Source organism: Odontomachus brunneus, unplaced genomic scaffold, assembly GCF_010583005.1.
Source record: "Odontomachus brunneus isolate Ranch 3 - 2012 unplaced genomic scaffold, Obru_v1 Obru_scaffold_026, whole genome shotgun sequence".
Taxonomy (NCBI): Eukaryota; Metazoa; Arthropoda; class Insecta; order Hymenoptera; family Formicidae; genus Odontomachus; species Odontomachus brunneus.
Genome location: NW_022639476.1, coordinates 391,468 through 418,046, shown reverse-complemented (window position 1 = coordinate 418,046; position 26,579 = coordinate 391,468). Strand labels below are relative to the sequence as shown.

General features: G+C 43.3%; 1 protein-coding gene across 11 annotated transcripts in view; it reads right to left on the bottom strand.

The window, feature by feature from the left end:
* LOC116842633 (septin-7) overlaps positions 1-24,997 on the bottom strand; it is a 40,111-nt gene extending 15,114 nt beyond the window's left edge. Inside the window, exons 1-6 of one of the 11 annotated variants that reach the window (XM_032812110.1) lie at positions 24,764-24,997; positions 21,820-21,821; positions 13,630-13,900; positions 2,607-3,108; positions 385-592; positions 27-279 (exon numbers count right to left, since the gene is read on the bottom strand). In XM_032812110.1, coding sequence (XP_032668001.1) covers positions 27-279; positions 385-592; positions 2,607-3,108; positions 13,630-13,900; positions 21,820-21,821; positions 24,764-24,805 — 1,278 coding nt within the window. In that variant the 5' untranslated portion in view covers positions 24,806-24,997. Of the gene's footprint in view, positions 1-26; positions 280-384; positions 593-2,606; positions 3,109-13,629; positions 14,205-17,648; positions 18,232-20,751; positions 21,710-21,819; positions 21,822-22,902; positions 22,952-24,750 lie in introns of those variants that run through there. The other 10 variants (XM_032812113.1, XM_032812117.1, XM_032812116.1 and 7 more) reach the window with 10 other exon arrangements.
* Between the last annotated feature and the right edge of the window lie 1,582 nt (positions 24,998-26,579).

Below are 26,579 nucleotides of genomic sequence, written 5' to 3'. Positions count from 1 at the left end.
ATTTGAAAGCTTTCAACGAGTCGTGCCTGTTTCTTGAAATGCGCGCATTCGTCCGGCGTCATGGTGTCAGCCTTAGCGATAACGGGTATGATGTTGACTTTATCGTGGAGACGCTGCATAAACTCCACGTCGAGTGGCTTCAATCCGTGGCCCGAGGGCGCGACGAAATAGAGACAGCAGTGCACTCGACTGTCTGGAATCTGTCGTCTCGTTACGCGAGACTCTGCGTTAAGGAACTCCTCGTATTTCGATTCGATGTAGTCGATGACCGGCACCCAACTAGAGGAGAAGAAAAACAGAGATGTCGACGACCAATTATATTGTTGAAGAGATGAAAATCTTGACGAAAGATTTGAAAGAATTCATCTTTTTCTATATAATTACCAGTTGCTGTTGTCGACGGCGTCGCCAAATCCGGGAGTATCGACTACCGTGAGTGTGAGGTTGACGCCGTTTTCCTTCAGCAGTACTTTGCTGGTTTCCACGGCGACCGTCTTCTTCACCCTGAGACTGGGCCCAGGATACTCGGCGCTGTATATGTCCGCCAGGAACATGGAGTTGATCAAGGTGGACTTGCCGAGCCCCGACTCTCCTATAGAGGATGAAGTTTTTAACTCTCTCCTGCTTAACTTTCTTCAAGTAAGATTCCATTGGAAAAGTAGGATGAATTTTCTCTACTTTCGAATGAGAAATTTTACTTCAAGAAATTTTAGAAGTGCACAAGTGATATTCCGTACATCATAAGAAATATCGCAAAACAATTTTTCGTGCATAAATATAGACTCCATTACAAGCCCGTTTCGTAAAAATCCACTTTCCTCTTGTGTGTGTATGTGTGTGTGTGTCTGTATGAGAGAAAGAGAGAGAGAGAGAGAGAGAGATTCAATTCACCGAGACACTACAATCCTATCAAAGCGAAGTAAGTTATAGACACGTCCGCCTTCCCCAAAGGCAAAATGATCATTAATCTCAGTCGAAGTATTTATGGTCGACAGTTCTGGGATATTCCGGAGAAGAGTATACAACAAGAGTCCGACAGATCCAGCGAAATAAATCAAAATAAATCTTGCACGATGGTGCACACGTCGAAACCGAGTGAAATGAAATGAAACGTGGTGACGTGAGAGTACCATGACCTCTTAATGCGCGAACCTTGAACCAGGCGAAGTGCCGCGCCTACGCTACCAAGGGTAAGCAGCAGCAGCACTTGGATTGCTCTATTTACGGAGGAACGGCTCCGTTTATACGCGGAGCTAATAATAGCCAGGCGCGCACAGACCATGCTCTCAAATTTCCCCCCAGACCCAATGACACTCTTTTACTCCGCGTCGTGTGCATGGCGCGTCGGCGGGCAAATCCGCGCGTTTAAAATCAATTCGGCTGGTCGCGCTGTCGATGGTTTAGTCAGCACTTTTATCAACAAGCTTCTCGAGCGAACGCATTCCTCAAATATGTATCTCTTTCTCTCTCTCTCTTCCCGACAATGTTGCGTTTGAGCTTACGATTACAAAATTGATTATTCTAATCGAAGAGAAATTTAGAAATTTATCTTACACAGCAGTTTGATGTATCTCCCATTACATAGCAGTTTTATGTATTTTTCCCGCATAAGGAAAAAGCAAATACTTCGTTGAACGAACTCGTGATATTCTCACATTAAATCGAGCGCAGTCACTCTCCTCCTATTAAGGAAACTGGCCGGCGGCGATAAATTCGAGAGCAATGAGAACGCGATAGCGCGCGCTGCAATTAGCGATTTATGACCTTTTTCAATCAGCGAAGTCACAAAGTTACTCTACGTGCGAATCGCGTCGCGTTATTACCGCGCAAATTGGTCTCCTAACCGAGTAATGCCGTTCATTTGCATAAATAACGCAAGGTCGACGCAGAGTGAGCAAATGGTCGGACGCACGGAGATTTCACGAAGGTCGGAGTCGAGAGAGCGCGGACGGATGCTGCGATGAAGAAGCGAGCTCCGAGGGACTCACTCGTCGGGCCCGCGTGAGAACCGCTGAACCTCGGCGACAACAGCCTTGATCCAGCTACGGGAGGAGGACTCGGCAGCAGCACGTGCTCGGCAGATGGAAGGAAGGTTCGCGAGATGATATTCCCGACAAAATGGAAATACCGACCGCGACGAAACGAATCCCTTTGTCCTCGGGCTACGAGTTTTAAGTCGTAGAATCGCGCGCGAGACAGACGGCCGCCGTTGTTCTTCCGGCCACATACAATGACCACTAAATGTCCAGGCTCCGGGAGAGAATCGCATTTCTGGCTGAGAACTCGACATCGATGATGCATCTCGGCGCGTCTGAGTTCTTTGCCAGAAAATCGCAACATGCTCATCGATCCCAACACCTCGGGCGTCGCTTTAAACTGACTCATTACTAGCTGACTATTATTGCGTTCCTTTTCTGTTTTATCGTATAAAAGGAAGACACGGCGGTACCCTCCGCGAGAGCTTATACTCGCGCGAAATTCAATATTCGTTGTAAGTTTCATCGCTATATTTACATGACGTCGATCATGAATACGCGGAGCTCCACCGCGGTCTTTCCGTGTCTATTCTGTAAAACAAGTCGCGACTGAATCACGGCAATACCGACCTACGACCATGAGCGTGAACTCGAAGCCCTTCTTCACTGCCTTCCTGTAGACCTGGTTAGGTAGATTAGCGAAGCCAACATAGCCGTCAAGCTCTTTAGGCTTGGTGGGTGGTGTGGGTCGCAAGTGATGCAGCAGACTAGTCTCCTTATTGCTGTCCTCTTTGGAGGTGGTCCTGGCGGACTCGCGTCTATTGCTGTCCTCGGAGGCGTCGTTCGGGATCGTCACCGCGGACGGCAATCGCGGCTTCGCGTTCGACCCCAGGCCGACCGAAGGCGTTACGGCGCTGCTGGAGTAACCAGATGAGGCTGACGAGGGTGGCGCCGGCGCTGTGTTTGGCGACGTGAGACTGCCGGCCGTGGTAAAGCTCGTTGACGACGACGAGTTCGTGGACGAATTTGGAGCCTGCGATGGTGGCTGTGGTGGCGGCACCGACGGCACCGACGGTGACGAGATTATCGACGAGCCGTCGCCCTTGAAGAACAACTCGCGCTTCGCCTGGATCTGAGGGAGAAACGAAAAACGTTAGAGAGCGTGTTGCGAGTGTTGCGTCATATCCGAAACATTGAATTGGATTTCCTCATATAGAAACAAATCAATAGACTAAAACTCTGCAATTTCGCGCTTGGATGATAGCCGCCGTCGAGTGTCACGGAAACAAGGAGAGTAAACGCGAGGGAAACGGAAACGTCTACCTCGAAAGCGGAAGCTTCGAGGTCTCCTTCTCATGCGAGAGACACCAATGTGGAGTGCATTTCGCGATTTCAAGGTTGTTGCGCACCCGGGCGTTCCGCCGTGTTCCGGAGAGCGACTGAATTACCCCGTAGTACATAATAACAGTAAGTATACGCGCGATTCCGTGCGTTACCTCGACCGTAAACTCGGTGAAAGAGCACCCTTTCCGCGATAAAATCGCATCGCATCGTATACGATCGATATTGCATGCCGGCCAGCGGTCGAGGCTTCTGCCACTGCAGTGTGTCTTCTTATATGCTTCCGGCCGGAAGTGGTCAAAGTGCAAAACATCGACCGTTACTCGATGAGCAGAGATTGTTGTCGATGTCCGCTGGGAAAGCCATTAAGAACGTCCATTTTCTCCTCACACGGGGGACAACCGTCTTTTTTACCGTTGGATATCGTTTTACATTCAATAATGTTAAATAAATTGATGAAAGTACGATTGATACGAAGATAAATTGATAAAGTACGATTTCGAAGATCGGTACAATTTCGGCAACTCTCTTTTATAGCAACATTCTGCAGCAATTGATTATCCACTCATTTTTCATGTATTATTTATATTTTAGAAATTGTGAGATGTACTATTACAAAATTTGCTAAATACAAAATTTACAAAATTTTTCTTATGAAACATAGTAAAATTCCATCTTCTTTTACTATATTTCTCAGCAAGATAGACTTTGTTGATAGCGAATTTTCTCCTGTGCTATTAGAAACATAGTAAAATCAAAAAGAATTTCTATGAAAAAGAAGCTACAATATTCTCCCCGTGTGCCGGAGTCTTCTTGAATATTACCTAGGTATCTGATGGCATTTTTTAAATTACCCCCGTTTATACCTGGGTAAAGAAGTAACAAGGTGAATACTGATAACATTATCCTAAAGTCCTCAATGCACTTTCTGCTTGAGAGTCAGCCAATTTTCAGCGATTTGGCTTGCGATTAGCAAAGGCGATCGGCCGCGTTTGAGCCTAAATGGCGATCGTTTAGCGTTGAGATGTATAAGGCGTGCCAGAGGATACACCTTGGTACACACACCACCATGTGTCCCGTTACACTCGGACGCTCGTCGTGGAATACGAATGAATCAGATAATCCGAATGCACACGCGCCGATTTACACTTGTAAATTCGTGCGTAAGGTCAAGGCGGAACAAAGACCGACCCAGAGAGTTATTCTTCCTTCTTGTCGCGTTGACAAGGTGAGTCTCGTTAATGAACCGTACGGATCATCACCCCGATAGCTCCATCAGACGCTTTTCGGTTGTCGTTTGTCTCTTATCGAGCTGCTTTATCAGCCTGGATAAGATTACATTTTATCGGGAAACGTCTACGCTCTGGAAGTCCTTCTTCGGGACGTATGAATCACGTAATTTCACAATTACAGCATAAAGAGATCGATTAATCTGACCAATTGATGTGGAAATTAGTAACACATGTCGCTTATCGATTGATCCCTCTGACCTTTACTCTCCCCCCCTCACCTCTTGAATTCACTTTAATATCAGTTTCATGGCGCAGAGGGATCAATCGTACGAATCCCAAATAAGTACTTGGAAAATATTACGGATCGATAATCGCAAGTGACTTTTAAAGCGTCCGAGAGAGAGAGAAAGGAGAAAAAGAGATCCTTGCCTTCTCGAAGCGCGCGAAAATTCTTTGCTTATCGAGCGTTTCCCAAGTCGTTCCGCCGAGTCAACGAACGGACGATTGCGCTTTAAAAGCATTTCACGCGCGCAGCGCGGGATAAACGTCGGCCACTGCAAATGGAGTAGTGCAGCATGCAGTGGCTTAAAGTGCACACAGCTTTGTTGCAGCGTCGCGCCCGATAAATCCCCGGTAGACGGTGAAGTTCTCTCGCCCGGCAAGCGACTCGCCGCCACTCGAAACACTTCAAAAACGATACGATATCGTGTAAATAAAAAAGGGGAACGGGAATATAAAATATCGCCCCGTGTTCAACGAAACGAGGTAACAACAATCGGCCATCATTTTGCGTACGCGTTCGTCAACGCGTTCGTCCGACGTTCCGCAACTTTAAATAGCACTCTCACGCGCAATACAGATGTCTAAACACAAAAATACTTATTATAATTATACATCACGATAAATATTTTCTGTAATAAATACTTTGATATTAAATATTTTTATTGTAATATGCATTATCACGCGCAATCTATTCATCTATCTCCTTGAATTAATAACTAAAAATTTACGTGGTCATTTGCAAAATAGTACAAGACTTTTTTATTCAGTTTGATCTCAATGTACAAGCACATTGCGATAGACGTTGCCGTCACAGCTCATCTAACATGATTGCGCGTAATCGTCCACCAATCTGTTAACAATTCATAATTTTACATGATTGTTTGCGAAATGGTAGAGGAACTTTGTGTTCCGTTTAACGATGCACATAACGGATGTGTCAATGATTGTCAGACAGCCGTATATAAGGACTGTAATAGATGGCTGGATATTTCATATTCAGATATAAATAAGCGATTTCGCATCTGTCTTCCCTCTTCCCGAAGACTGTCGCTCGCGGTACCATCCGCCCCTACCAATCGCACTTTACGTCAATCCGCCCGGTTTGACATTTAGATTCGATCATCGATTTGCACGACCCTTGCGAAGAGGTGAGGGAAAGGGCGGACCACGGACCGCCGCCTTGTATACAACACGTCGCTCACGTAGTTATTGTTTTTGCCGCGGTGAGAAACGATGACACAGTGTACCGAGAGTCCTCCTCTCCCTTGAGAGAGTGGCAACTGCGAGTTTATATCGGCGCTTCGCGTCGTTCACAAAGTGAGTCTCTGGGAACACGGGAGACCAGGCGCAGCGAGTGCAACAGAAACCGGTCCACCATACGAGACTGCATCGCAGTGCAGCATCACGCATGTACACACACACACACATTCTGGGGATATAAAGCCGCACTGTGACGACTCGGCGAATACGCTTCTTTCCCGTAAGCGTATCCCGTGTGTGTATCGAACGCGCAAAAAAAAAAAAAATAAAGGGAAAAAAGGCGACCCGCTGGTTCGCGTGGATACACTCGAAAACATTTCGTCGCGGAAAGACAAACGAAAAGCAGAGGAGCAACAGTAGAGGAAATTTTTTCCTCGCATTTAGAAATGTCGAGAGAGCACCTGACCGTAACATTCCGAGTTCGGGAAATGTCTCGCGATAACAAAGTTCCCATTCGAAGCGAAAGATATGCACTTTCAAAGTTCTATGCTTCGATAAAGTTGACGAATCAAGATCTCAGCTGACAAAAGTCTCACGGGGTATATATTATTATTCGCAACTGTGCTAGAAATCAACCTAATATCTATGTATCTCTGTCATCTTTTCGTTTCAAAGATCACCAATAGCTGTCTAAAAAATTCCAACGCCGAGATTCTGAAGAGCATTCCAGCTCGGCCGTTTCCTGGATCGTATTCCGCAAGATAAGATAAAAAACCTCAGTCACACCCTTTTTCCGTGAACACCGAGTTTTCACTTTTGCACGGAGCTTCCTTTTTCCACCAGTGTTGCGGCATTCAATCGTCATCATTATCTTTTCCCTCGCTCCTGACTCGCGACCCACAAAGCATCCCCCTCGTGACCCAACTTCGACTCCCAGGCTTGGGAACCCCTGTCGTAGGTCAATACTCTCTCTCGGCGAGGCTCACCACCACCGCCGTCGTCGCCACTACTACCAGCACTAGAGGCGGGCGGCGAGTCATCGTCGTGGTGAGTCGATTAAATCGATTCCGTGGAAAATGCATCCGCGGTCGGAACGGTGTTTCACGAGGGAGGAAGCAGGAAAGAAAGAGGGCGAAGAGAGGGCGGAGGCGAATGCTTTTGTCTCGCTAAGCTCTCCTACCATGAGCTTGAACGTCTCCTCTCTCGATTCCTTTCATCTTCGCCCGAAGTCTTTGCCGAGATCGCTCTCGATGATCATCCGCCGGCGAATGAACTTTCACCTTAACACCCGCGTTATGTTCGCGCTGCAGCACGTGCTCGCTGTTTTTAACGATAAAGGGAGAGAGAGAGAGAGAGAGAGAGAGAGAGAGAGAGAGAGAGAGAGACATATGCGACGTTTACAACCGAGATTCTTTTGTGCAAAGTGTCGTGGGAAAACGAGACGATGTTGCGAGCAGAGTTCTAGTCGAATTGGCCACCGACTATGTCGGGACAAAGTTTCAGACGGTATTTAAATAAACAAACCATTTTTGCGATCGTTCCAATTTCTCATAAAGAAGCGAATACGCACGAAACATCATCGCACAAGGAAACGATAAATCATCGATATTCTTATCGACCAAGATTGTTCGGGCTGTTATTTTTAATTGTATGCTTGAAGTGCATAAATGTATCGGACACTAAGTCATGTTAATTGTTATAAGCAGGAACAAACACGAGGTACTCAAGCGAGCGAAAAAGCTGATACCTTAACACCTGTATTTAACGTCAAACACTGATACACCCATGATATCATCGGGCTAAATTATATGTTATTCAAATAACTTGGATCTTGTTAAAAGTAGCAATCTCCATCGGAATATTACTTCTGACAATGTCCTTTCTAGAACATAAGTTACTTTTCTTCGAGTTTCATAAAAATGGGAAAAATATTGCTGCAAAAAAAGTTTAATTTAAAAGCCGAATAAATGTTTGAACGTTATAACATTTTGTGTTAATATTTTATATTATGGGTGAATAAACGACGCGTTATTATACTATAAGTTACACGTTACCTAAAAAATTAAAAAAAACATTTATATAATGAATATTAATTACATATTTACTTGTACTAATATACATTAAGAGAAAAAACTTTTTTCAAATGAGAAAATATATATTTTTCTAAAACATCGTTGTTTTTCATGAAAGTAATTGTTTATCCTACTTAAACATAAAAAGTTAAACATTTATACGTAAATAAATATGTTACTATACTAGTGCTAAATATTTTTTTAAATATTTTTTAAAAATATTTTTTTAAATATTTTCTCTCTCAATGTAGAATAAAGTTATTCGCTATACTACTTTGTGTAAAAAAGTCACTTTTACTGATAAAACAGTTGAAATCGAATATACGGACGGATGAGGCAAGTTGGCTCGTTCGCGCTCTCTCGGCGTCGCGTATAATGAATCGGATCGCGATTCCACGGTGGCCCAGATTTATGGCATCGAGCGTTTATTCCCGTACGAACTCGTGTTGAATTCTTCATGAGCGTCGTGTCGCGTAACAGAGGGAGAGGAAGAATGAGAAACACGGGGATGGATCGCGGGCACGTCGCGGTAATCGACGCAAATGATGAGTCCACGTAATGAAGCTTAAGTTGCCGCGAATAAGACAATAAATCCATTTCTTCCGCTTCCGCGTCGCGTGCTCTCTTGTACTCTACGTCCAGCCGGGAAGTTCCGTGCGAAGTGAGTTTTACGAGCGAGGTCGTGCAAATTTGTGATGCGTGGAATTCGCGAAGAACGCGAACTCTCGCGGACGTGCTCGCTCGCTCTCTCTCTCTCTCTCTCTCTCCCTCTCTTTCGTGGGTAACCTTCGGAAAATAAACGTTGGAACAACCGACCGAAACGCTTGAGCACTTCTGTTGAAATCGTCAAGTCTAATGTGGTTTAACAAACACACCTAGTGAGATAAAATTGCCTGCAATCAATGTCTATACAAAAAACAAGAACATTCTTGTTGTAAAAATATCTTGATTTTTTATATGTAAATCTCGAAATAAAATTATATAGCACTAATTATATAGTAAATGGAAATATATAACTTGCACTAATACATTTTACGTATGATTTAACAAAGGCAAATATATTTTTATTGCTCAAAATTACAACGTTGTTAAAATTCCAGACTTTACAATTCTCTCACCTAATAAATATTTGTTAATTTGAACATGTTTTTTTCAGTGCAGAATTTCAGTCAATGTTTACAAAACTGATGGTTTCGATTCACTGCACGTCGCACCAAAAAAATCAGTTTTCTAATAAGAGACTTTCTAAAAAATCAGTTTTCATGAAGGACAGCTAATAGATTTCGCGGCGTTTAACAACGTGCTCGAGCAGAACGATCGATACGACGAGAGAGTCGGTGCGGTAATTTTGTGATTAATAAAAGGCACTTAAGAGGGCATACAGTCCGCGCGTTCCGGATCGAATCGTCGGCGGCCTCATTAATATTAAAACGAGCGGCAAACTTGAGAGGAAGTCATTCGCTGGAATTTTATGAGTGCCCTTATTATGCAGGCGACGGCGGACCTACATTCGCTTTATTCGAGTAATCTCTGTACCGGGTGAGATCTACGAGAGTCACTTCAACGCGTCGAAATGACGCGCTTCTTCAATGATCGGAAGAGGAGACGATGCCTGTTACAGCGTGACGACATCGTATCCCACATGACGGATGTGGTTTATCAATTTAGTGACGAATAGCGCCTCGAAAGCTTTCCCGACGAGAGATACTGCGAGCATCGGCTCGCGAAAAACCAGAGAGAGAACGGAGGGAATTTGTTATCTTAGGAGAGTTGAGGAAACAAAGTGACAGGAGGAGCGTAAGCAAGGACTTTTACTCTGTAAAAGCAGGGAATGAAAATTTTAAGATATAACGCAAGAAAAAAGGAAACGACAGGAGAAATTTCACATAAAAAGTCTCGTCCATAGCGGAATTTTCTTATACATGGCCTCAAGAGGATTCTTCCAAAACCAACAGAAAAATATTCCATCGCTCCGAAAAAAGAACTGTAATTACTATTTTTTGTAACCTCATATTTTAAGCGAAAACTTTTACCGTTATCTTTACTTTTTTAAAAAGTATTCCAAAGTATATTATTAATCACAAATCTGTTAGATACTCAAACTTTTTTCTTTTTGGATCAAGGGGAATATGTTTACCAGAATGCGTGCGACAAGCCCAAAACAAAAAGATATAATAGATAAAAGACGAAATTTAAGAATATTGTGAATATTCTCCTTTTAGTTTTAAAGGAATCTTCTTGAAGCCATATACATAAGAGGATTCCGTTAAGGATTAGATTATATTTTTTTCGATATTGTCTGAAAACAAAGAGAACGAGGAAATAAGAAGTAAAGCGGATAGTCGTGCACGAAAGATTTCATACGCGATATCGCGGCTTAGGGGAAGCAGGATCGAATTCGTGATTTGCCCAAGAGTCGCGCGCGATTCAGCTCCGACGTGGCGCGCCCGACGGCAGCAAATCTACTTTTACGTGGTTGGAATTGGAGTTAGCCCTAGAGAGTGCGCAGAATGCATTCGGAAAGGAAAATATTTTGCTAGTCGAGCTGACAATATACCACTTCTTCGACGATCAACACAATGTGCCGATCGCGCAATGCGTTCAAACATGCTCGCTCGCCTTAAAGACACGCGTTAGCATGCCATTCGCACACGTATCCTCAACTCGCGTGTCCTCGACCTGAACGAATACGGTCCTCGTTAATTAGCATATCCTTTCGCAAAGGGCGACGCGAAATTCCACGGTGAAGCTGCCCCACGTGACGTCGTCATTGCATGCAATTCCGTTCAATTGTCCCCAATCGGGTCGTTTCGACTATCGGCGGATTCACAAACAGCACAGTGCGCTTTGCAGTAACAGGTCATCGGGTCACTCGCCGGTAAACGCGGCTAAATCGACTTTTAATCGCGACGAGTTAACTCTTTGTCACACTGGTAATTAGCTGCGACCCTCGAGGAAAGAAATTACCACCGTGGAAAACGGTGGAAAAATATTCGCGAGCAAAGCGTTTGCACGTCATATACTTCAAGGATATTTCAATCTACCCCCCGCGCTGTTTCATATTCATCGTTACAAAACGTGGTAATTAACGCGGAGAGCGAAATTTGGTTTCGATACAAAGTCTGTTTCGCGAGTGAACTGAAATATGGAAGGCATTCTTGCGCGATATGAACATATCTCATTTTACTTCTATTTCGAGTATCAAATTGTACTTTTCAATCGTAACATCACGAATTACATACAGTTCCATACGTGCCGATGCGCTTGTGAGGCGAGCGATCGTAGCAGCGTATAGCAAACATAAAAAGTACTTGTCAACGTAAAATGTGCTCGGTGTCGAGCGTGAAAACGTAGTGTTTGTTCCGCGGAGAACAAAGTTGGATTGTGTGCGATAGAGCGAGAGCGAGAAAGAGAGAGAGAGAGAGAGAGAGAGGGGGAGCGGAGATTTATAACTTGTCCGGATATCGGCAGGTTTGAATGGCGTGATTGTTCGGACTGCGGTTAAATATATTTCTTTTTTTCTCTCTCATGCAAGTAATCACGTCGGGATATCGCTGTTTCGCAAAAATGTGTCAGAGCGATTAACACTCACGGTCGCGAGAGCTCGTCGACACCCTCTCTTTTCCTCGACAAGGGGACAAGCGAGAAACGCTTGGACGAAGCTTTTATTATCGTGCGTGCCCTCGCACATCGTTAAAATTGTTTCTTGTCTCGTTTATTCTTGTCCCGGTAATTTCTACTTTTCTTTTCTCTACTTTCCCTCGCAGTCCTTATATGTGACTGATAATTTTCCATACTCAAGAAAACAAACACTAATTCTTTTACAATCGTATACGCTTTGTAGTTCTTAGCCCTATGCACAATACCAGGTAATAGGAATAGGCATTAGCCAATAGGAACAGGGAATAATTGACCAATCCGAATTTCTATTCCCTGTTGCTTGGCATTGTGCATAGACTTATCTACTTAATTGTGTATCAGGAATGAGACCCTTAAGTAATTATGCAATAAACTTTCACCTGATAACCTTGGGATATCCCCAAAACAAAAACTGACGCTACAGTTTACAAAAGCGACAGAGAAAATTACTTGTTTTCCAAACGAAATATTTTACAATTTCTTTCCTACTGCTCAATAAGTAAGAAACGCACTCGGTATCTTCTAAATGCCGTACATTCGATTCACTCGTTAATCTTCGAGATTCCCGAGATGGACAGAGAGTGCGATTGTTCCAGTTTCCAGTAGCCCTTTCTCACGATACAAATATGGAACGTACACACACGCGGTGAGTCAGCGGTGCAGCTGTAAGCCGCTTTTCGCTACGCCGACAGTGTATCTTTCTTCTCTCTCTCTCCATTTCTCTCTCCTTCGCATGACTCACAAATTACGTTGTATTTTTCGATCGTACGCTGACGCACCGAGGGTTAAACCCCCGACTTAGCATCCCCCAGTCTTGGACTGGGGGCCGAGTCGCCCTTTCGTCCAAAAAGCAATTGCGAGGGTGGGCCCTACCATCTTTTCTTTACCATGCGCTTTTCTGCTCGACAGCGGTTCTCAAGTCGAAATTATTTTGCGATTTTCGCGATCTCGAAACTAATTTCGTCGAATTATTCTATTCTACATTTGACAGCCTGAATATTAAACTCGGTCATTAAAAAAAAAAAATATTATTCATACATAAGATTCCGGTATCTTCTTTTTTTCAGCAGAGATAACGTTAACTTATATTCTGATGATTCAATCAAATGGTTCCAATGATAACCGTAGTCTAATATCAAATCGACAAAAAATTCCGCCAGACACGAGATACCTTCGAAACTTTTTGCGCACACGGATTATCAGTAATGACTGTTTTGCCAAGGAACATAGTAAATTTCGCCACAAGCATAGCAAATTTTTAAATAGCACATTTAAATTTTGGGAATATAAGTAGCATATAATGAAATGAAACAGTTAATTATTGCAAAATATCGATCTATCCCTCAGTTACAAAATTCTATAGTAATTTTTACTGTAAAATTCTCTCAGTACATTCTATTCCGCTCGTACATATTCACTTTAGCCTACGCTCAGTTTTTAATAGCGTGTTTACTATTGGAGGTAAGGTGGACAGGACGTTCGTCTGGACGAACTGCAAATAAAAGACATATCATGTGATATCCCTAGTCGCCAAGCCGCAATATCGCAAGATAACCCCGATTCACAGCACACGTGTACCCCTCGTATGAGTACGTGGTCGAGTTTCCCTGAGTTTTTGTACGGCCGAATGTATATCATAAAACTAAATATATAGAGAATATCAATAGTTATACAACAGTTGTGCCCCATTATTCTTAGATTACACATGACTTACTAAAATTCCGATTAAACTAATCGGCTAATGATCGTCCATTAGCTCGACCGGAATTTGGGGAAAGTCAGCCCAAGTATGAGTCAAGACAGGCGGCGGCTGAGTTGAATACACGACGCGCAAATTAGAGGATGGATGATTACATGTGCGGAACCCTAAGTCGCGTTTAAGCTTACCGAGATGGACTCGCCATTCGCCTTCTCCCCGTCCAGTATCCTCTGTCTCAGAGCAAGCCTGTCCAGGCTGGCGAGCCTATAGCTGCCGCCAGCTTCGCGGTCCCTGCTGAGTCGTTCAGCGGTGCCGCCGCCGCCGCCGCCGCCGCCGCCACCACCACCGCCTCCGGTGCCGGCACCGCCGTTCGAGCCGGCGTTAAAGCTCGACGTGTACTTGGGCAGGGTCGGCGGCGGCACCTGACGCGCCTTCTCGCGGTTCAGCATCGTGCTGCTGCTGTACAGGAAGGACGAGTTATTCTGTAGACCGGCGGTGCGACCGGACGGTGAAACGCCCGACGACGCCACTGAGGACGCCGACGACGATGACGACGACGACTTGATGCCGTTGCTCTGCGCGCCTCCCGCGGTCCCGTTCTGTTGGTTCTCCGTCGACATGTCTTCGCCACGAGCAACGAGAATTTCAGTTTACAAAGCGCGATCACGACGACGACGACGACGACGACGACGACGACGATGTCACACACTCACTCTCCTCTGCCGCCAGCGAGATCGAACCAGAAAGGGGGTGTTGTTCAACCCTTGAACCGAAAGATCGAAGAGGTTGCTTAACGTGTTCGCTACCGTTCGTATCGCACACGTGTGTGTGTTAGGCATAGGTTCACTGCAGACTCACTGTAGACTCGCAATGATCTAGTCTCAAGTCGGTTTCTACGTTTCTACCAGCGCGAGTTCTGATTAGCTTGTGTCTTTCTGCTTTTCTGTCATGTGTGAATCAGCCTTTGTGCAACAAAACATTGTTTTGCAACTACTGTAAAATTTGTGAATCTGATTGGTTTACACTCTTTTGGGTTTAGTCGAGATTAAAGCCAGCGGCACACGGTGCTTGTTTTCATGCTGGATTGCTTGCTGGATGGAAATACTCTGTTTTGATTGGTGCATTTCCATCCATCTTCAGGAATGTACCAATCAGAACAATATTTCCATCCAGCAAGCAATTCAGCACGAAAACAAGCACCGTAAGCCACTGGCTTAAGAGCATATATATCAATCAGATTCGCGAATTTTACAGTTGCAAAACAAGTTCCTCTGCTGAATGCAATCTTAGACTTAATTCTTTTTATTAACCGATTATTTCTCCCAGAGTAGATATTCGCATATAATACAGCTATTGTTATCAGTCGAACTGGGAGAATAGTGCAGATAACAGACAGTCGTATAATAAGCGCGAACATTACGAAACGTCGCGTCCGACTCGAAAATTCCCGGGAAACTTGAATCTGGTAAGTGTCAAGGCGTATGCTACGATGAAAATTCCCGGGAAACTTGAATCTGGTAAGTGTCAAGGCATATGCTACGCTCGATGTATGAGCACGCTAGACGCCTTCCATTTAATACATAGACGTCATATACGCATATACGTGATATATGACAGGTATATACGCGGAACAATCGTTGCGAGCTGTCACAGTCGATTCTGCAGTAAACTTGGTAGCGGACATGTTAAACGGAAACGGTGCCTTTGAGACGGTGCCGGTGACTGAGAGGAAAGATGTGGTTTATTTCACTAAAACTAAGTCATTGAAAAAGTCATCTTTAGCCAAACATACACAGATAGACTTTTCGATTATCACGACAATCGATAATGGAAACTTTACAGTTATTTAAATTACATTTATAAAGTAAATATACTGTGCGTGTATTAAATTATTTATTAAATTTACATATCATACAATAAACTTTTTATTGTATCGATGTAGCAACAAATTTATTAAGTTACATTTCGATTTTTATATTACATTCAACATGACATACTATTTTGAGCAATTTTTTGATAATTTTTTTCGTATTTCTATTCTGTCATTCTATGTAATAAATATGATCAGTCATAAAGGACCCAACGTTACTGAATTTCGTGATTATACTTGTAATAAAGTATACTGTAAAGTTTCTATACATAAGTCCATCGGGGTACTTTTTTAATAAAGTATACTGTAAAGTTTCTATACATAAGTCCATCGGGGTACTTTTTTAATAAAGTATACTGTAAAGTTTCTATACATAAGTCCATCGGGGTACTTTTTTAATAAAGTATACTGTAAAGTTTCTATACATAAGTCCATCGGGGTACTTTTTTGTTACTGAAAAAAGAAAATGATAGCAATATATGCATAAAATTAATACCACTGGCACTACAGTAGCATTTAAAAATAATTTACCTAATTATGCAATCATTGTGAAATTAAAAACATATTAGCATATATAAGCACATATTTCTCTCAGTGTAACTTTCGAGACAGGCAAATTTATTCGTTTCTCATGTGAGAAAGAGTCAATCGACTGTCGCGATAGTCGCGCAAGCACCGACATTTCGGTTTAAAGATGAAAATCGCGAAGCGTGAAGGCTTCAGCTGCACAAGATGACGAATGGAAACGTATCGAACACGTCGAAAGTCGATACGGCATGCGGTTTTATCTGTCGTTGTTGCGACACGGCGCTTCGCTCCGTGACGAGCAAGCCAAGGGCTCGTCTTACTTAGGCACTGCGAAGATAAGGACATCCGTCGTGCAACAACGTCTGTAACGCTTTAAGTTACGTCAAGTACTGGCCGTAAACTGAAGTCTGTACGAAACAGTGAGCTTAGGTGAACGCACGAAGACAATCGCGACGTAACAAAAGCGTCACGGGCATTCTCGTGCGGAGTCCTTAACCCCGATAACGATGTTCTCGTTTCAGCGATGATGCGCGATCGAAACCGGTGGCGTTTTCCCACGGATCGATCAACAGCGAGTCCACCCAGCGAGTCCACGAATTTACACACGAGGGGTTAGAGATGAAAACCGGTGCTCGTCCTCCCGACGTGATCTCCAATATCGAGGGGCGCTTGATGAGAATTGCGGCCTCCACACACCCTTCGCGTTTAAATCCCCGCGGATTTAAATGCTCGCTCGTTCGTCGCGTACGCGTGCGCTGCGGTTGTTTACGACGCGTTCGTTGTTGATTCGAGTTTTAGTCGGCAGCCTCTCCGACTGGTACGATCCCTATCAGTAACTTGAAACGTGAGATACTAAGATTTTTCACTTGAATCATGTAATATATGCGACATTATATCTGTAGCCGCGCAATTTAGTTAAAAAATTTATCTCTAAATTGACATCTGAATACCTCACTTGAGACAAGTTTTAAGGCAACGACTATTAATACGGGTCTACGAGATACAGGAATGCATCGAAGTAAAAGTGATCGCGCGAGAAAAGCGGCCCCCTTCGCTTTCGCCTAACTTCTCATCGAGCCGGTCGACGAAGTTAAGAGGAATTCGCTTTGTAAACGCGACGCGAAGATCCGACTTTGACTTTGCACGTCGTCTTTTCGCGCTGACTTCGGTTAAACAAAGGCACCCGGGTGACGCGAAATTAATTAGTTAATTAAGATTCTTTTCTCTGTCTGTATGACACTTGAATTCTAGACCTATTAATTACATAGCTAGAAATGACGAAGGGAATGAGTTGACTGACGCAATAAACCCAAATTCCTTTGTTAAATTTCGCTTCTTTGTCTAATGGGACTATCGATTTATGAGGAGCAAGCCGATATAAAAACAGGATCTCATTCGTATTACCTTGCGGCTTTTAGTCACGAATAAACACGAGAGTCACCTTTGTATGTTCGTCGCGTCGGAATTTCGATTTTAACGGTAATTATTCCCGTTTCGAGTCTATATGTAAATACGAAGCGATATTCTGTTAATCAAGATTGCAGATTGCACACTTAGGCAAAAGTTTCTCATTCTTTCGAGAACGAGCGCGTGGATAGTAAAGAAGTTCCTTCGACTTTACGCACGAAATCAAAGCGACTTCCTCGTACTACTACCCGGATTTGTTCTCGAAGGGGCGAAGTCTCGGGCGAATGAACGCTGTCTTGATCGCGTCGCCGCGAGGAGAATCGCCGCGATGCGACTCAACAAGAACACCCGGCCGTTGCACGGATCACTCGGCGCGAGTCGAAAAGTCAAGATATCTCGTACCTTCGCACAATGCCGATGATGTTCACTGTGTAGGTGGTAAAGGTATATGCGAGGGATGCTCTCGTGCTCGAAGCGAAGAAGAGGAGCGAGAGAGAAGGAAAGGCCGAACCAACGGATCGGATCTCAGGAGACCGGCAAAAGCACACACGCGAGGAAGGGAGACGGGACGCGCACACGTCGTAGCCACTGCGTGGGTTCTCCCTGGAGCCGGTGCTGGCACGCGATGATTCACGCCGTCGGCGAGCCGGCCAAGCGTGGCCGTGTTTTCACTCTCACTTCGCCGTTCATCGTGTCTCGTGACGTTGTTCACCGGCAATCACACGCGGATGATGAAGAGGAAGCGAAGAGAAACGTGCGCGCGCGCGCACTGCGTAAGATAGACCGGATATACCATCGACACCAAACACAACAACGAATACGCCCACAGAGAAATCTCAAGAACGCACTTACTTGTCGCGATAGGTCGCAACCTCACGAAAGCAACACGTTTCGTCCGCGGTTCCACGCGCGACGCGCACTCACCGCACACCCCACTCGAATGTACTGGAAGACGACCACGCCTGACGCAGCTGCCGCGGGTACGAAGAGGGGAAGAGAGGAGAGAGCGAGCGCAGGAGACTTCGTGCGCCGCCGGCAGAGTCGCGCAGCCGCCAATCGTGAGTCGACGCCGCGAGCGCCAATCAACGCGTCCGGCGCTAGTGTCCAACACGGGCACCACACGAACGCGCCGCAAAGCCGACTGATATCGAGCGTCGATACTGCAGCGCCGCGTCGGCCGCACTGCCTTCGAACCTTTCAGGAAGGGCTTTAAACGAGCAATCGAGTACGACACTTTTGCTTTCATTTGTCGTACGCTGATATTAGCGCGATTTCGCGAATGAGAGCCTTTTTCTCTTTTGTTTGTCTCTCTCTCTCTCTCTCTCTTTCTTGAATATCATCGTACGAATTACGAACGTATGAATACAGTGAGGATCTTTTTCTAAATTGCATGAATCTTAATATATGTATGTATATGTATAATATATATATACACATGTGTGTGTATGTGTATATGTATATGTATATATATATATAAACTTCAATGTGATATATATATTTTTTTTTGACGTTGGAGTTTAAATATTTATATAAACTCTTCGCATACTGGGTAGTTGCCACCCATGGCAATTTTCAAACAGCTGTATCTTTTAAAATTATGGTAAAATTCTGAAAAAATTCATGGATTAACTTTAACGTTTATAGAAAATATTTACATACTTTTGGTATTAAAATTTAAGAAATTTCATATTAAAAAAATTATTATATTTCGCGATTTAAAAAAAATGAGTTTTTGCAAAAAAAATTTGTAACTTGTAATTTTTATTATTTTTAAGTAAAAATTTAGCATTTTATTGTTGAAATGTTTATCTTTAAAGAAATAATTGTCTCGTAAGTCATCTCTGGAAAAAATATATTTATTTTGAATATCAAAGTTCCATTATTTTCACTTCAGACGGCTGCCAAAAGTTAACTAACGATTATTTTGCTAGCAGAGTGGAATCAAAGCATAGTTAAAACCCCAAACTACAATTAGATGGTGACAGTAGTTCCATTTATGATAGCACTTAAAAGGTACAGAACGTTGAATCTTAATTATGGGTGGTAATCACACAGTATGTATACGAAGGGTTAAAAATGAAAAAAATAAAAGTGCCCAGGATTAGAACACATGTCTGGACATTGGTATTTTTTCTTACTACAAAAATGACTTTCCTGATTATATATGATATATATTTCATTATGCCATTATGGTCACAAGTGCTAAACTTTCTTTCTCAGTGCGCAAATATCCCAAAATATAAAACAGGCAAAAGCTGAATTTCTTCAAAATAAACGCATTCGTTTTTTTTCATATTCTTTTTTCAATATCATTGTCGTTAAAAATCCGTGAAATGCAATAGCCTATGTGAGATTACACATCGTCGAAAAGAAGATCTTATCGATCTTCGCCATTCTAACGTCAACGAGCATGATGCAGAGAAAACACTTGGCGCGTCGTATATACGCACGCCGGATATTTTAAAATGGCGATTGGCTTTAAGTGATTCAAGCACGCGTACGCGGTCTCGATTTCACGATGTCAACGCTCTCGCATTGTCTTGCCGATCGTTGCGCTTGTTATTCTGGTGTTGCGTCCACTAGGAAGTATACACAGCCGGAATACTCGGAGTGTCGTTGCGACCTTAATTGGACATCGAGCTAATAAGAGCACCGACGTCGACAGTGCGTGTGCATGCGTGCACGCGTACTACTACGTGCGTACACGTCCGAAAGAATCCAATAAGAAGAAATAAACGAGTGGAATGCAGTTCACGCAAATACATTAGTGCTGTCTGTACGACTCCAGTATTTTTATACCCGAGTACCGCAACTCGCAGAGGTATCACTCGGAATTGACGTTTTACAGTAAGAGTGCAAATCAAAGCCCAATATATAGTGTACGAAAAAAACAATTCCGTTAGTGTAACTGAACTTTTCTTTGTACAATAAGAATAGGCATCGGATGAAAAATTCAGTTGTAAAAACAGAACAGTTCCTATAGGAGGCTTCTTTAATCAATTATTTTCAATTATTGCAACCAAGTAATGACAGCTTTAACATAGTTAGATGTTTAGAAAAATGTTGCGATAACATGAGATATTTCACGTCACCAAGATTTCATTTAGTTTTTATTCATTATTTGCCCGATCCGTTATGAAATATTATCTACTCCACTTTGTACTCACTTAGATCAAATAAGAAAGCACCTGGATCGTTCCTTTATCTACAAAATAATTGTCAACCAAAAAGCTCGGGTATGATCGAATATTATTGGGCTTTGATTTATGGAGTTTTGTTTACGATGCATCGTTTGTCATCCGAAGAAACGACATAGTCGGGCAACGAAATGTGAATTTCTTTTACAAATCTAAAAAGCAATTCTTCCATCGATAGTTGTTTTTAAGGAGTTTATTCACCAGGTATTTTAACGGCGCTCAAGGGACGAATATGTTTTATTGCGATAAACGTTACGTATAATTTTAAGCATTTTTAATTTAAGCGAGTAAACTCCTTGAATGACTACCTGCTCAGTTGACTCGTCGCTGTTCTTCTTCAGGTTTTTGTTGTATCTAGCAATAATCGGATGTATACGACACCTCGCCGCCACCGGCGTATTCGTCGTCGACATTGCGGCTCGTTTACTCGATCACTCTCGAGTTTAATTGTAATTCACTGATCCACGAGATTGTCTCTTATTCGCGACAGCAAAAGTTCGTCGTGATACACGATGCAGTAATGAGATATCGTAGACGTGGTGTGAACGCGATCAGAAGAGCGAGACTTCCTCCATTATTCGGCCTATTCGACTGAATTATTCACTTTAAAACACGCATCTGGCAAACGAGACAGAATCGGCTGATAAGTCTACACTACGACCGGGAGCGTTATTTTTTCTCGCAGTTTAAATCGCTGCTTCGGAAACCGGAATGACCGATGTCGTTCTGTGTTTTTCAAAGCGAAGCGATAAGTATCACACACACGTGCACACACACTGAGCTGTTTAATATGAAATCAAAACTTCGTAAGATAGAGAAAGAATTGGACTGAAAACTTCATAATAAGGAGAAACTCGAACGCGAATTTCGCCGCAAGACGTACGTGCATTCGATCATATCTGTTTCATTGAGCGACAGGTGTGACTAATCACCGCATATTTAACCAACACTCACTGTGTTCGGTTTCACTGTTCGCATCACGAAATTGAATTTAATAAACAGTGAATTTAATAACAGTATTTAATATATTCGCGGTGTGTATATTCGCCTTAATTCACAGAAAGCGACATCGGTCGTTATCAACTGCCGGCTCGGTAATAACGAGTCACATGGCGGTTACAGCGATAGAACGAAACCGAGACAGGAAAGGAAAAATAAAAAGACAAAAATTTACGATTCGCAGACGCACGTTCAGAATCGATCAATTCGCGAAGCGCGTGCGGCTCCTTTCGCCGTGCGAACCGAAATGCGCTCACGGTATTAATATTGCGAACACGAAGGTAGACTTCCACGACGACTATTCGAACGACGATCGGAATGCGACTAGCCTTATCAGACAGAGAACGAAAGAGAGAGGGAAGGAAGGAGAGACTCACCGCTACCGTGATGCCCGAAATGACCATGAAGGCGATGACGTCGTCGTCGTTGTCATTGTAGTCGTAATCATCATTGTTGACCGAGCAAATCATGTGGTCATCCAGTATCCGTACAGCACCGGAAACAGACCAGGGAGATGACGAGGAAGAGAAGTTGCGGAGAGGAGGCAGAGTTAACGCCGCGATAAGGATGATAAGGATTGTTCAGGAAGGGAAGGAAAAAGAAAGATCGGTACATTAAAATAATGTTTCTACTTACATGTACATATATGTTCTTATACCTTTGAAATTTCTCCGAGTAAAATTCCACTTGAAAAATAGAGTGGCAACCAAATCATTTTTTTATATAGAGCAAACTCTCCACTCTAAATCATTTAATGAATATTATAATTCAAAATTGAAAAATAAATCTGATACGTTCCACTGTCTGCCAAGAACAAATTCACTCTAAGCGATTGGAATACTCTTTCGTATGAATCAAGAATTTATTCCAGATTTGAGTCAAACATTCGCTCTTGTAATTTCGAGTTTCACAGTGGTCTGTGGCCTCAATGTTTAACCATTTCTTGTGAAATTTCACTCTTAAAAATTTAAATAATATTCTCTACAAACACACAATTATTATACGATTGCGCTTTTTGTCAAATCTTATTACTCGAAAATATCGTTTAGAAATACAACAAGAAGTAAAATCTACCTCTCTCTCGTTATACTACTATTGTTACGCCTGTTTTGTGCGCTCGTGCTATTAGATTTATGCAAGATAGACAATAGTTTTCATAGTTGTCAATTGCCTTTAGCAACGTGGTTTGTACATCGCGGCAACAAAGTAATCACCGTAGCCACGTTACGTGGTAGCGCCGCGAGCTCCTTCGAGATTTTACGGATCGATAATAACGCTCGGAGCATACGCGGTTTGTTTTCTTAAAGAAAAACCAGACCGCGCAGCCTCTTTGGAACTACATCCGGATGAGAGATTCTTCGGGATCTCTCTCGCGCGAGGGAGAGATACGTTTTCATTGTAGCGTCCAACCAAGCCAAAGATTTTGGACCATGGGACGAAGATAACGCTTCGTTTCTTACGTGTATCGTGTAGAGCGATCGTGGAAGTCTCCATCCCGATTACCACTGGCGACTCCTTATCCCCGTGATGTTACGATCGGATCCTTTCACGGTGGATCACGCGACTGAGTGAGACACACCGAGATACCTGTCCCGATGACGAAAATAGATTTTCCACAAAAGTACCGAGATTCTCGGGGTTGGATTTGAAATAACGCGCGATACAGCACACCAGATGGCAACTATATATAGTAGTCGGATAGTATGTCGAGAGACCAAGATTTAAACGTCGAAATTTAAATGTCGCGCGAGCGCTTTAATATTTAATCGCCGCGAATCGATCGTGCGACCTGAGGCATTATCTCGAAATAATCATCGGAACGCCGAAGATTGCACGTGACCAAAGGAATCTGTTTGGGCTTCTTACAGATATATTCACGAGTCTAAATACTGAATGATCCATCTGTTCTGAGAAACTGGAAAAATCCACGTGCCGAAGAATCTACGAAGAATGTGGGAACCGATGGATACGTTAGCTCACGTCGAGTAAAGCTTGAACAAATTTATGAATTTTTAGGAATCATCGCGAAAAAAACGCGAAAGTGGCTTCCTTCGCGGATAATCGCGGCATTTTTTACGGCGGATTACGGAAACGAAGTAGCGTAAGGAGAAAATGATGGCAGAGAGTACTTTCTCGTTCTGATACGGAAGAACAAGATACACGAACAATCGCGTGTTTGCGTGTCGGATTCGCAATTCAAACTAAAGGCACGTCGACGTCGCGCAATTCACGATCGTTCGCGAAGCTTCTTTCACGTGCGTGACGAAGAAGCGCTCCGCTATCTTCGCCTATTCTCTTCTTTCCACCACATCGCTCTACTATTTCCCTCCTTTCGCCTTCTCCCTCCATCGATTGAGAGAATTGATTCTTTAACCCTGTGCACTTCTGTCTGCGCATCCAGTTTGATTCGATCTCTCTTTTTATCTTTACAACGTGACACTTGTACTAAAATTATCAAGTGATGCTATAATGTACGCGAAAAATAAATGTTACGAAGAGACATGATTGATGCTGAAAACGGCCAATTTTAGTAAAATTTGTTCCGTGTAAAGTATATCTATGTATTCAATTAAAATTACATCGAGTTTACAGTAGACCACAAGAGGGTCATAACGCAAATTTGCAGTATTCATAGGCATTTAATATTCAACACGTTTATGTCAGACTTTTGTCATTATCGACACCGATTAGGAGTAGGCGTCCATGAAAATACTGGCGCCTTATCTATGCAGGGCTGCCGCGATGCATATAACAGGCAATGACTACTGTACGATCTGTGCGAAAAACTAATTTATACGACATATTTATGCGTTATTTAACGCATAAATAACGTGAACAACCATTTCGCCTTACACACATCGGTCGGAGCGAACCTGAGACTTCGTAATAATAACATGAAAAACATAAATATCGTAAACATCGAAAATTATGACTGGTCTTTCATGCTTGCATGTGTGTACACATGCACGTGTGCACGTATATATGAGCATGACCGAATACTAGATTAGCGCTCGGAATTGAGTAGTCTTCATCCTTAATTCGCAAAACGGCCAGAACTGTACTATATGAAACGGGGACGAAAACGAGAAAAAGAAACGCTGATGAGATCTAATTAGCTGTGTCGGTGCGTTAAATGACTAAATTGGTAGGTTAGGTCGTTCGAGCCGCGGAGTATCGACCGGACGTGCCGTATTGACGACGAAATTCGGCGGCTCCAAAATGGTCGCACGCTCAGGTCAGGTCGCCCGGTCGACAGGTGAGAGGAGGAAGACGCTTGTCTGGGACGGCAACGTATACACAAAACGCACCTCTCGCACTTACCACTTCGCTGCATCTTTCCAGCGGGGCGTCACAGCGACTCATCGAGCATAATCCTTCGCTGCGATGGACGACGCCAACAGGACGGTTATCGTCGGCCGATTTCGCATGCCACCCGCGAGATACACTCGACAGAACGCGACACAACGCGATATTGGACGCGCAACAGCCAGTCAGCCAGCCAGCGACCGGGACAAACGTGAACGCCGTTCGACCGCACTTTTCAAATATCGCGTTGCCCGAAACAACGAGTCGAGACGCGCATGTCGACGCATGCGTGCGCGCATGAACACGAAAAGCCTCTAGGTATGATTAGTTCAGCGGCGCGTTGTCGCCACGAATTGCGCGCTTACTAGAGTGGCGCGCGACTGAGAAGTAGAGTCCGCTCTCGAGTTCGCCCGAATTCGGCCGAGGCATCCAGCTAGTCTAGACGCTTCTAGGTCTGCGTTCCAAAATTCTACTTATCTAGAATGCATTTAATTGATCAATTATGATAAAGAAATTCTAGTTATTTTTGTTCTTATTGCTCAATAGAATGCTACTCTACTCGTCAAGTAGAGTTTTGGAACGCAGCCAAGCAGATAGAAGCATGAGAGCCTCCGCACAAGACATCCGTAACATGTTAAGTTTACGGATTTCTTTGTGCGTTGACTTAAGTTTACGTACAGGTATGGTCATTAGAGAGTTTTTGCAAACATACGGTATAGTTAAAATAACGTCAATTTATTAATTTAGTGATAAACGCTAAAATGACGTCATCGAGTCAAAAGACCAAACTGCGCATACGCATCGGTCACCTTAACGCTATTCAGATAACGTGCGAACGTTATTTCTGAAAAATAGCGTTCACGAGTAACGTTATAGCTACCAAAATGAAGTCTGAACGATAGAGATTCACAAGTCAAGATGATCTCATACTTTTAAGGGAGATTATATCCCAAAATCCATATGAAGAGAGTGAAAAATAGAAAACGATTGCAGATCGTGTAGGATACTGTTTTATCTTACGTTACCATAGCATTCATCGTGCAAAAACTCTTTTGAAGTAGGCGATTTGAAAGTAAAAACAGAATACAGTATAAAGTCACGAGACTTCAGCGTTTACTAGTATCTGAAATATGCAAAAACTCTCTATTGTATAGTCAGTACTTAACATAACGTAATATATTACGGATGTACTTGCGCGTTGGCTCTGAGAGCGGCCACCAGCCTGATTTCAATGACCACAGCTAGGCGCATTTTCGAAACGCTATCTAACAAAGTGCGCCTTTATTACGTTCGTTAAGCGCATTTTCGCAATAATAAAGCGATATATATCACGATCAATTACGACTCGATTTTGTTTATGATTACGGATACGGATATGTTACGGACCATTAGAGCCGCACCTTAACGATAAAATGCGTCTGGTTCGTACCCGTTGTACTTCCGTATAATGATAATAAGTTAGAAAAGAACAAACGTCCAATCGCTCTATTCTTGTCTCACCACTGATGAGCGTCCTTACGAAAAAGATACGAAAAAACCCTCAATTTTGAGTGTTAACACTCAAATTAAGTGTTTATCCTCATTTTAAGTTTTAAGTGTTTATCCTCATTTTTTGAGTATTTACACCCAAAATTGAGGATTTTTTCGTATCTTTTTCGTAAGAGCTAACCGCGCGACGTAGGTACGAAGCGAGTTAGCGGCGATATTATCGCAAAACCAGATCATCGAAAACTCACGATGTGCTCGTCGCGACGGTTGAGAATGTATGGCGTGACGTTCGAGCATGTGCTCGCGCACGCGTGTTACATGACCCAGCCCCCCCCCCCCCCCC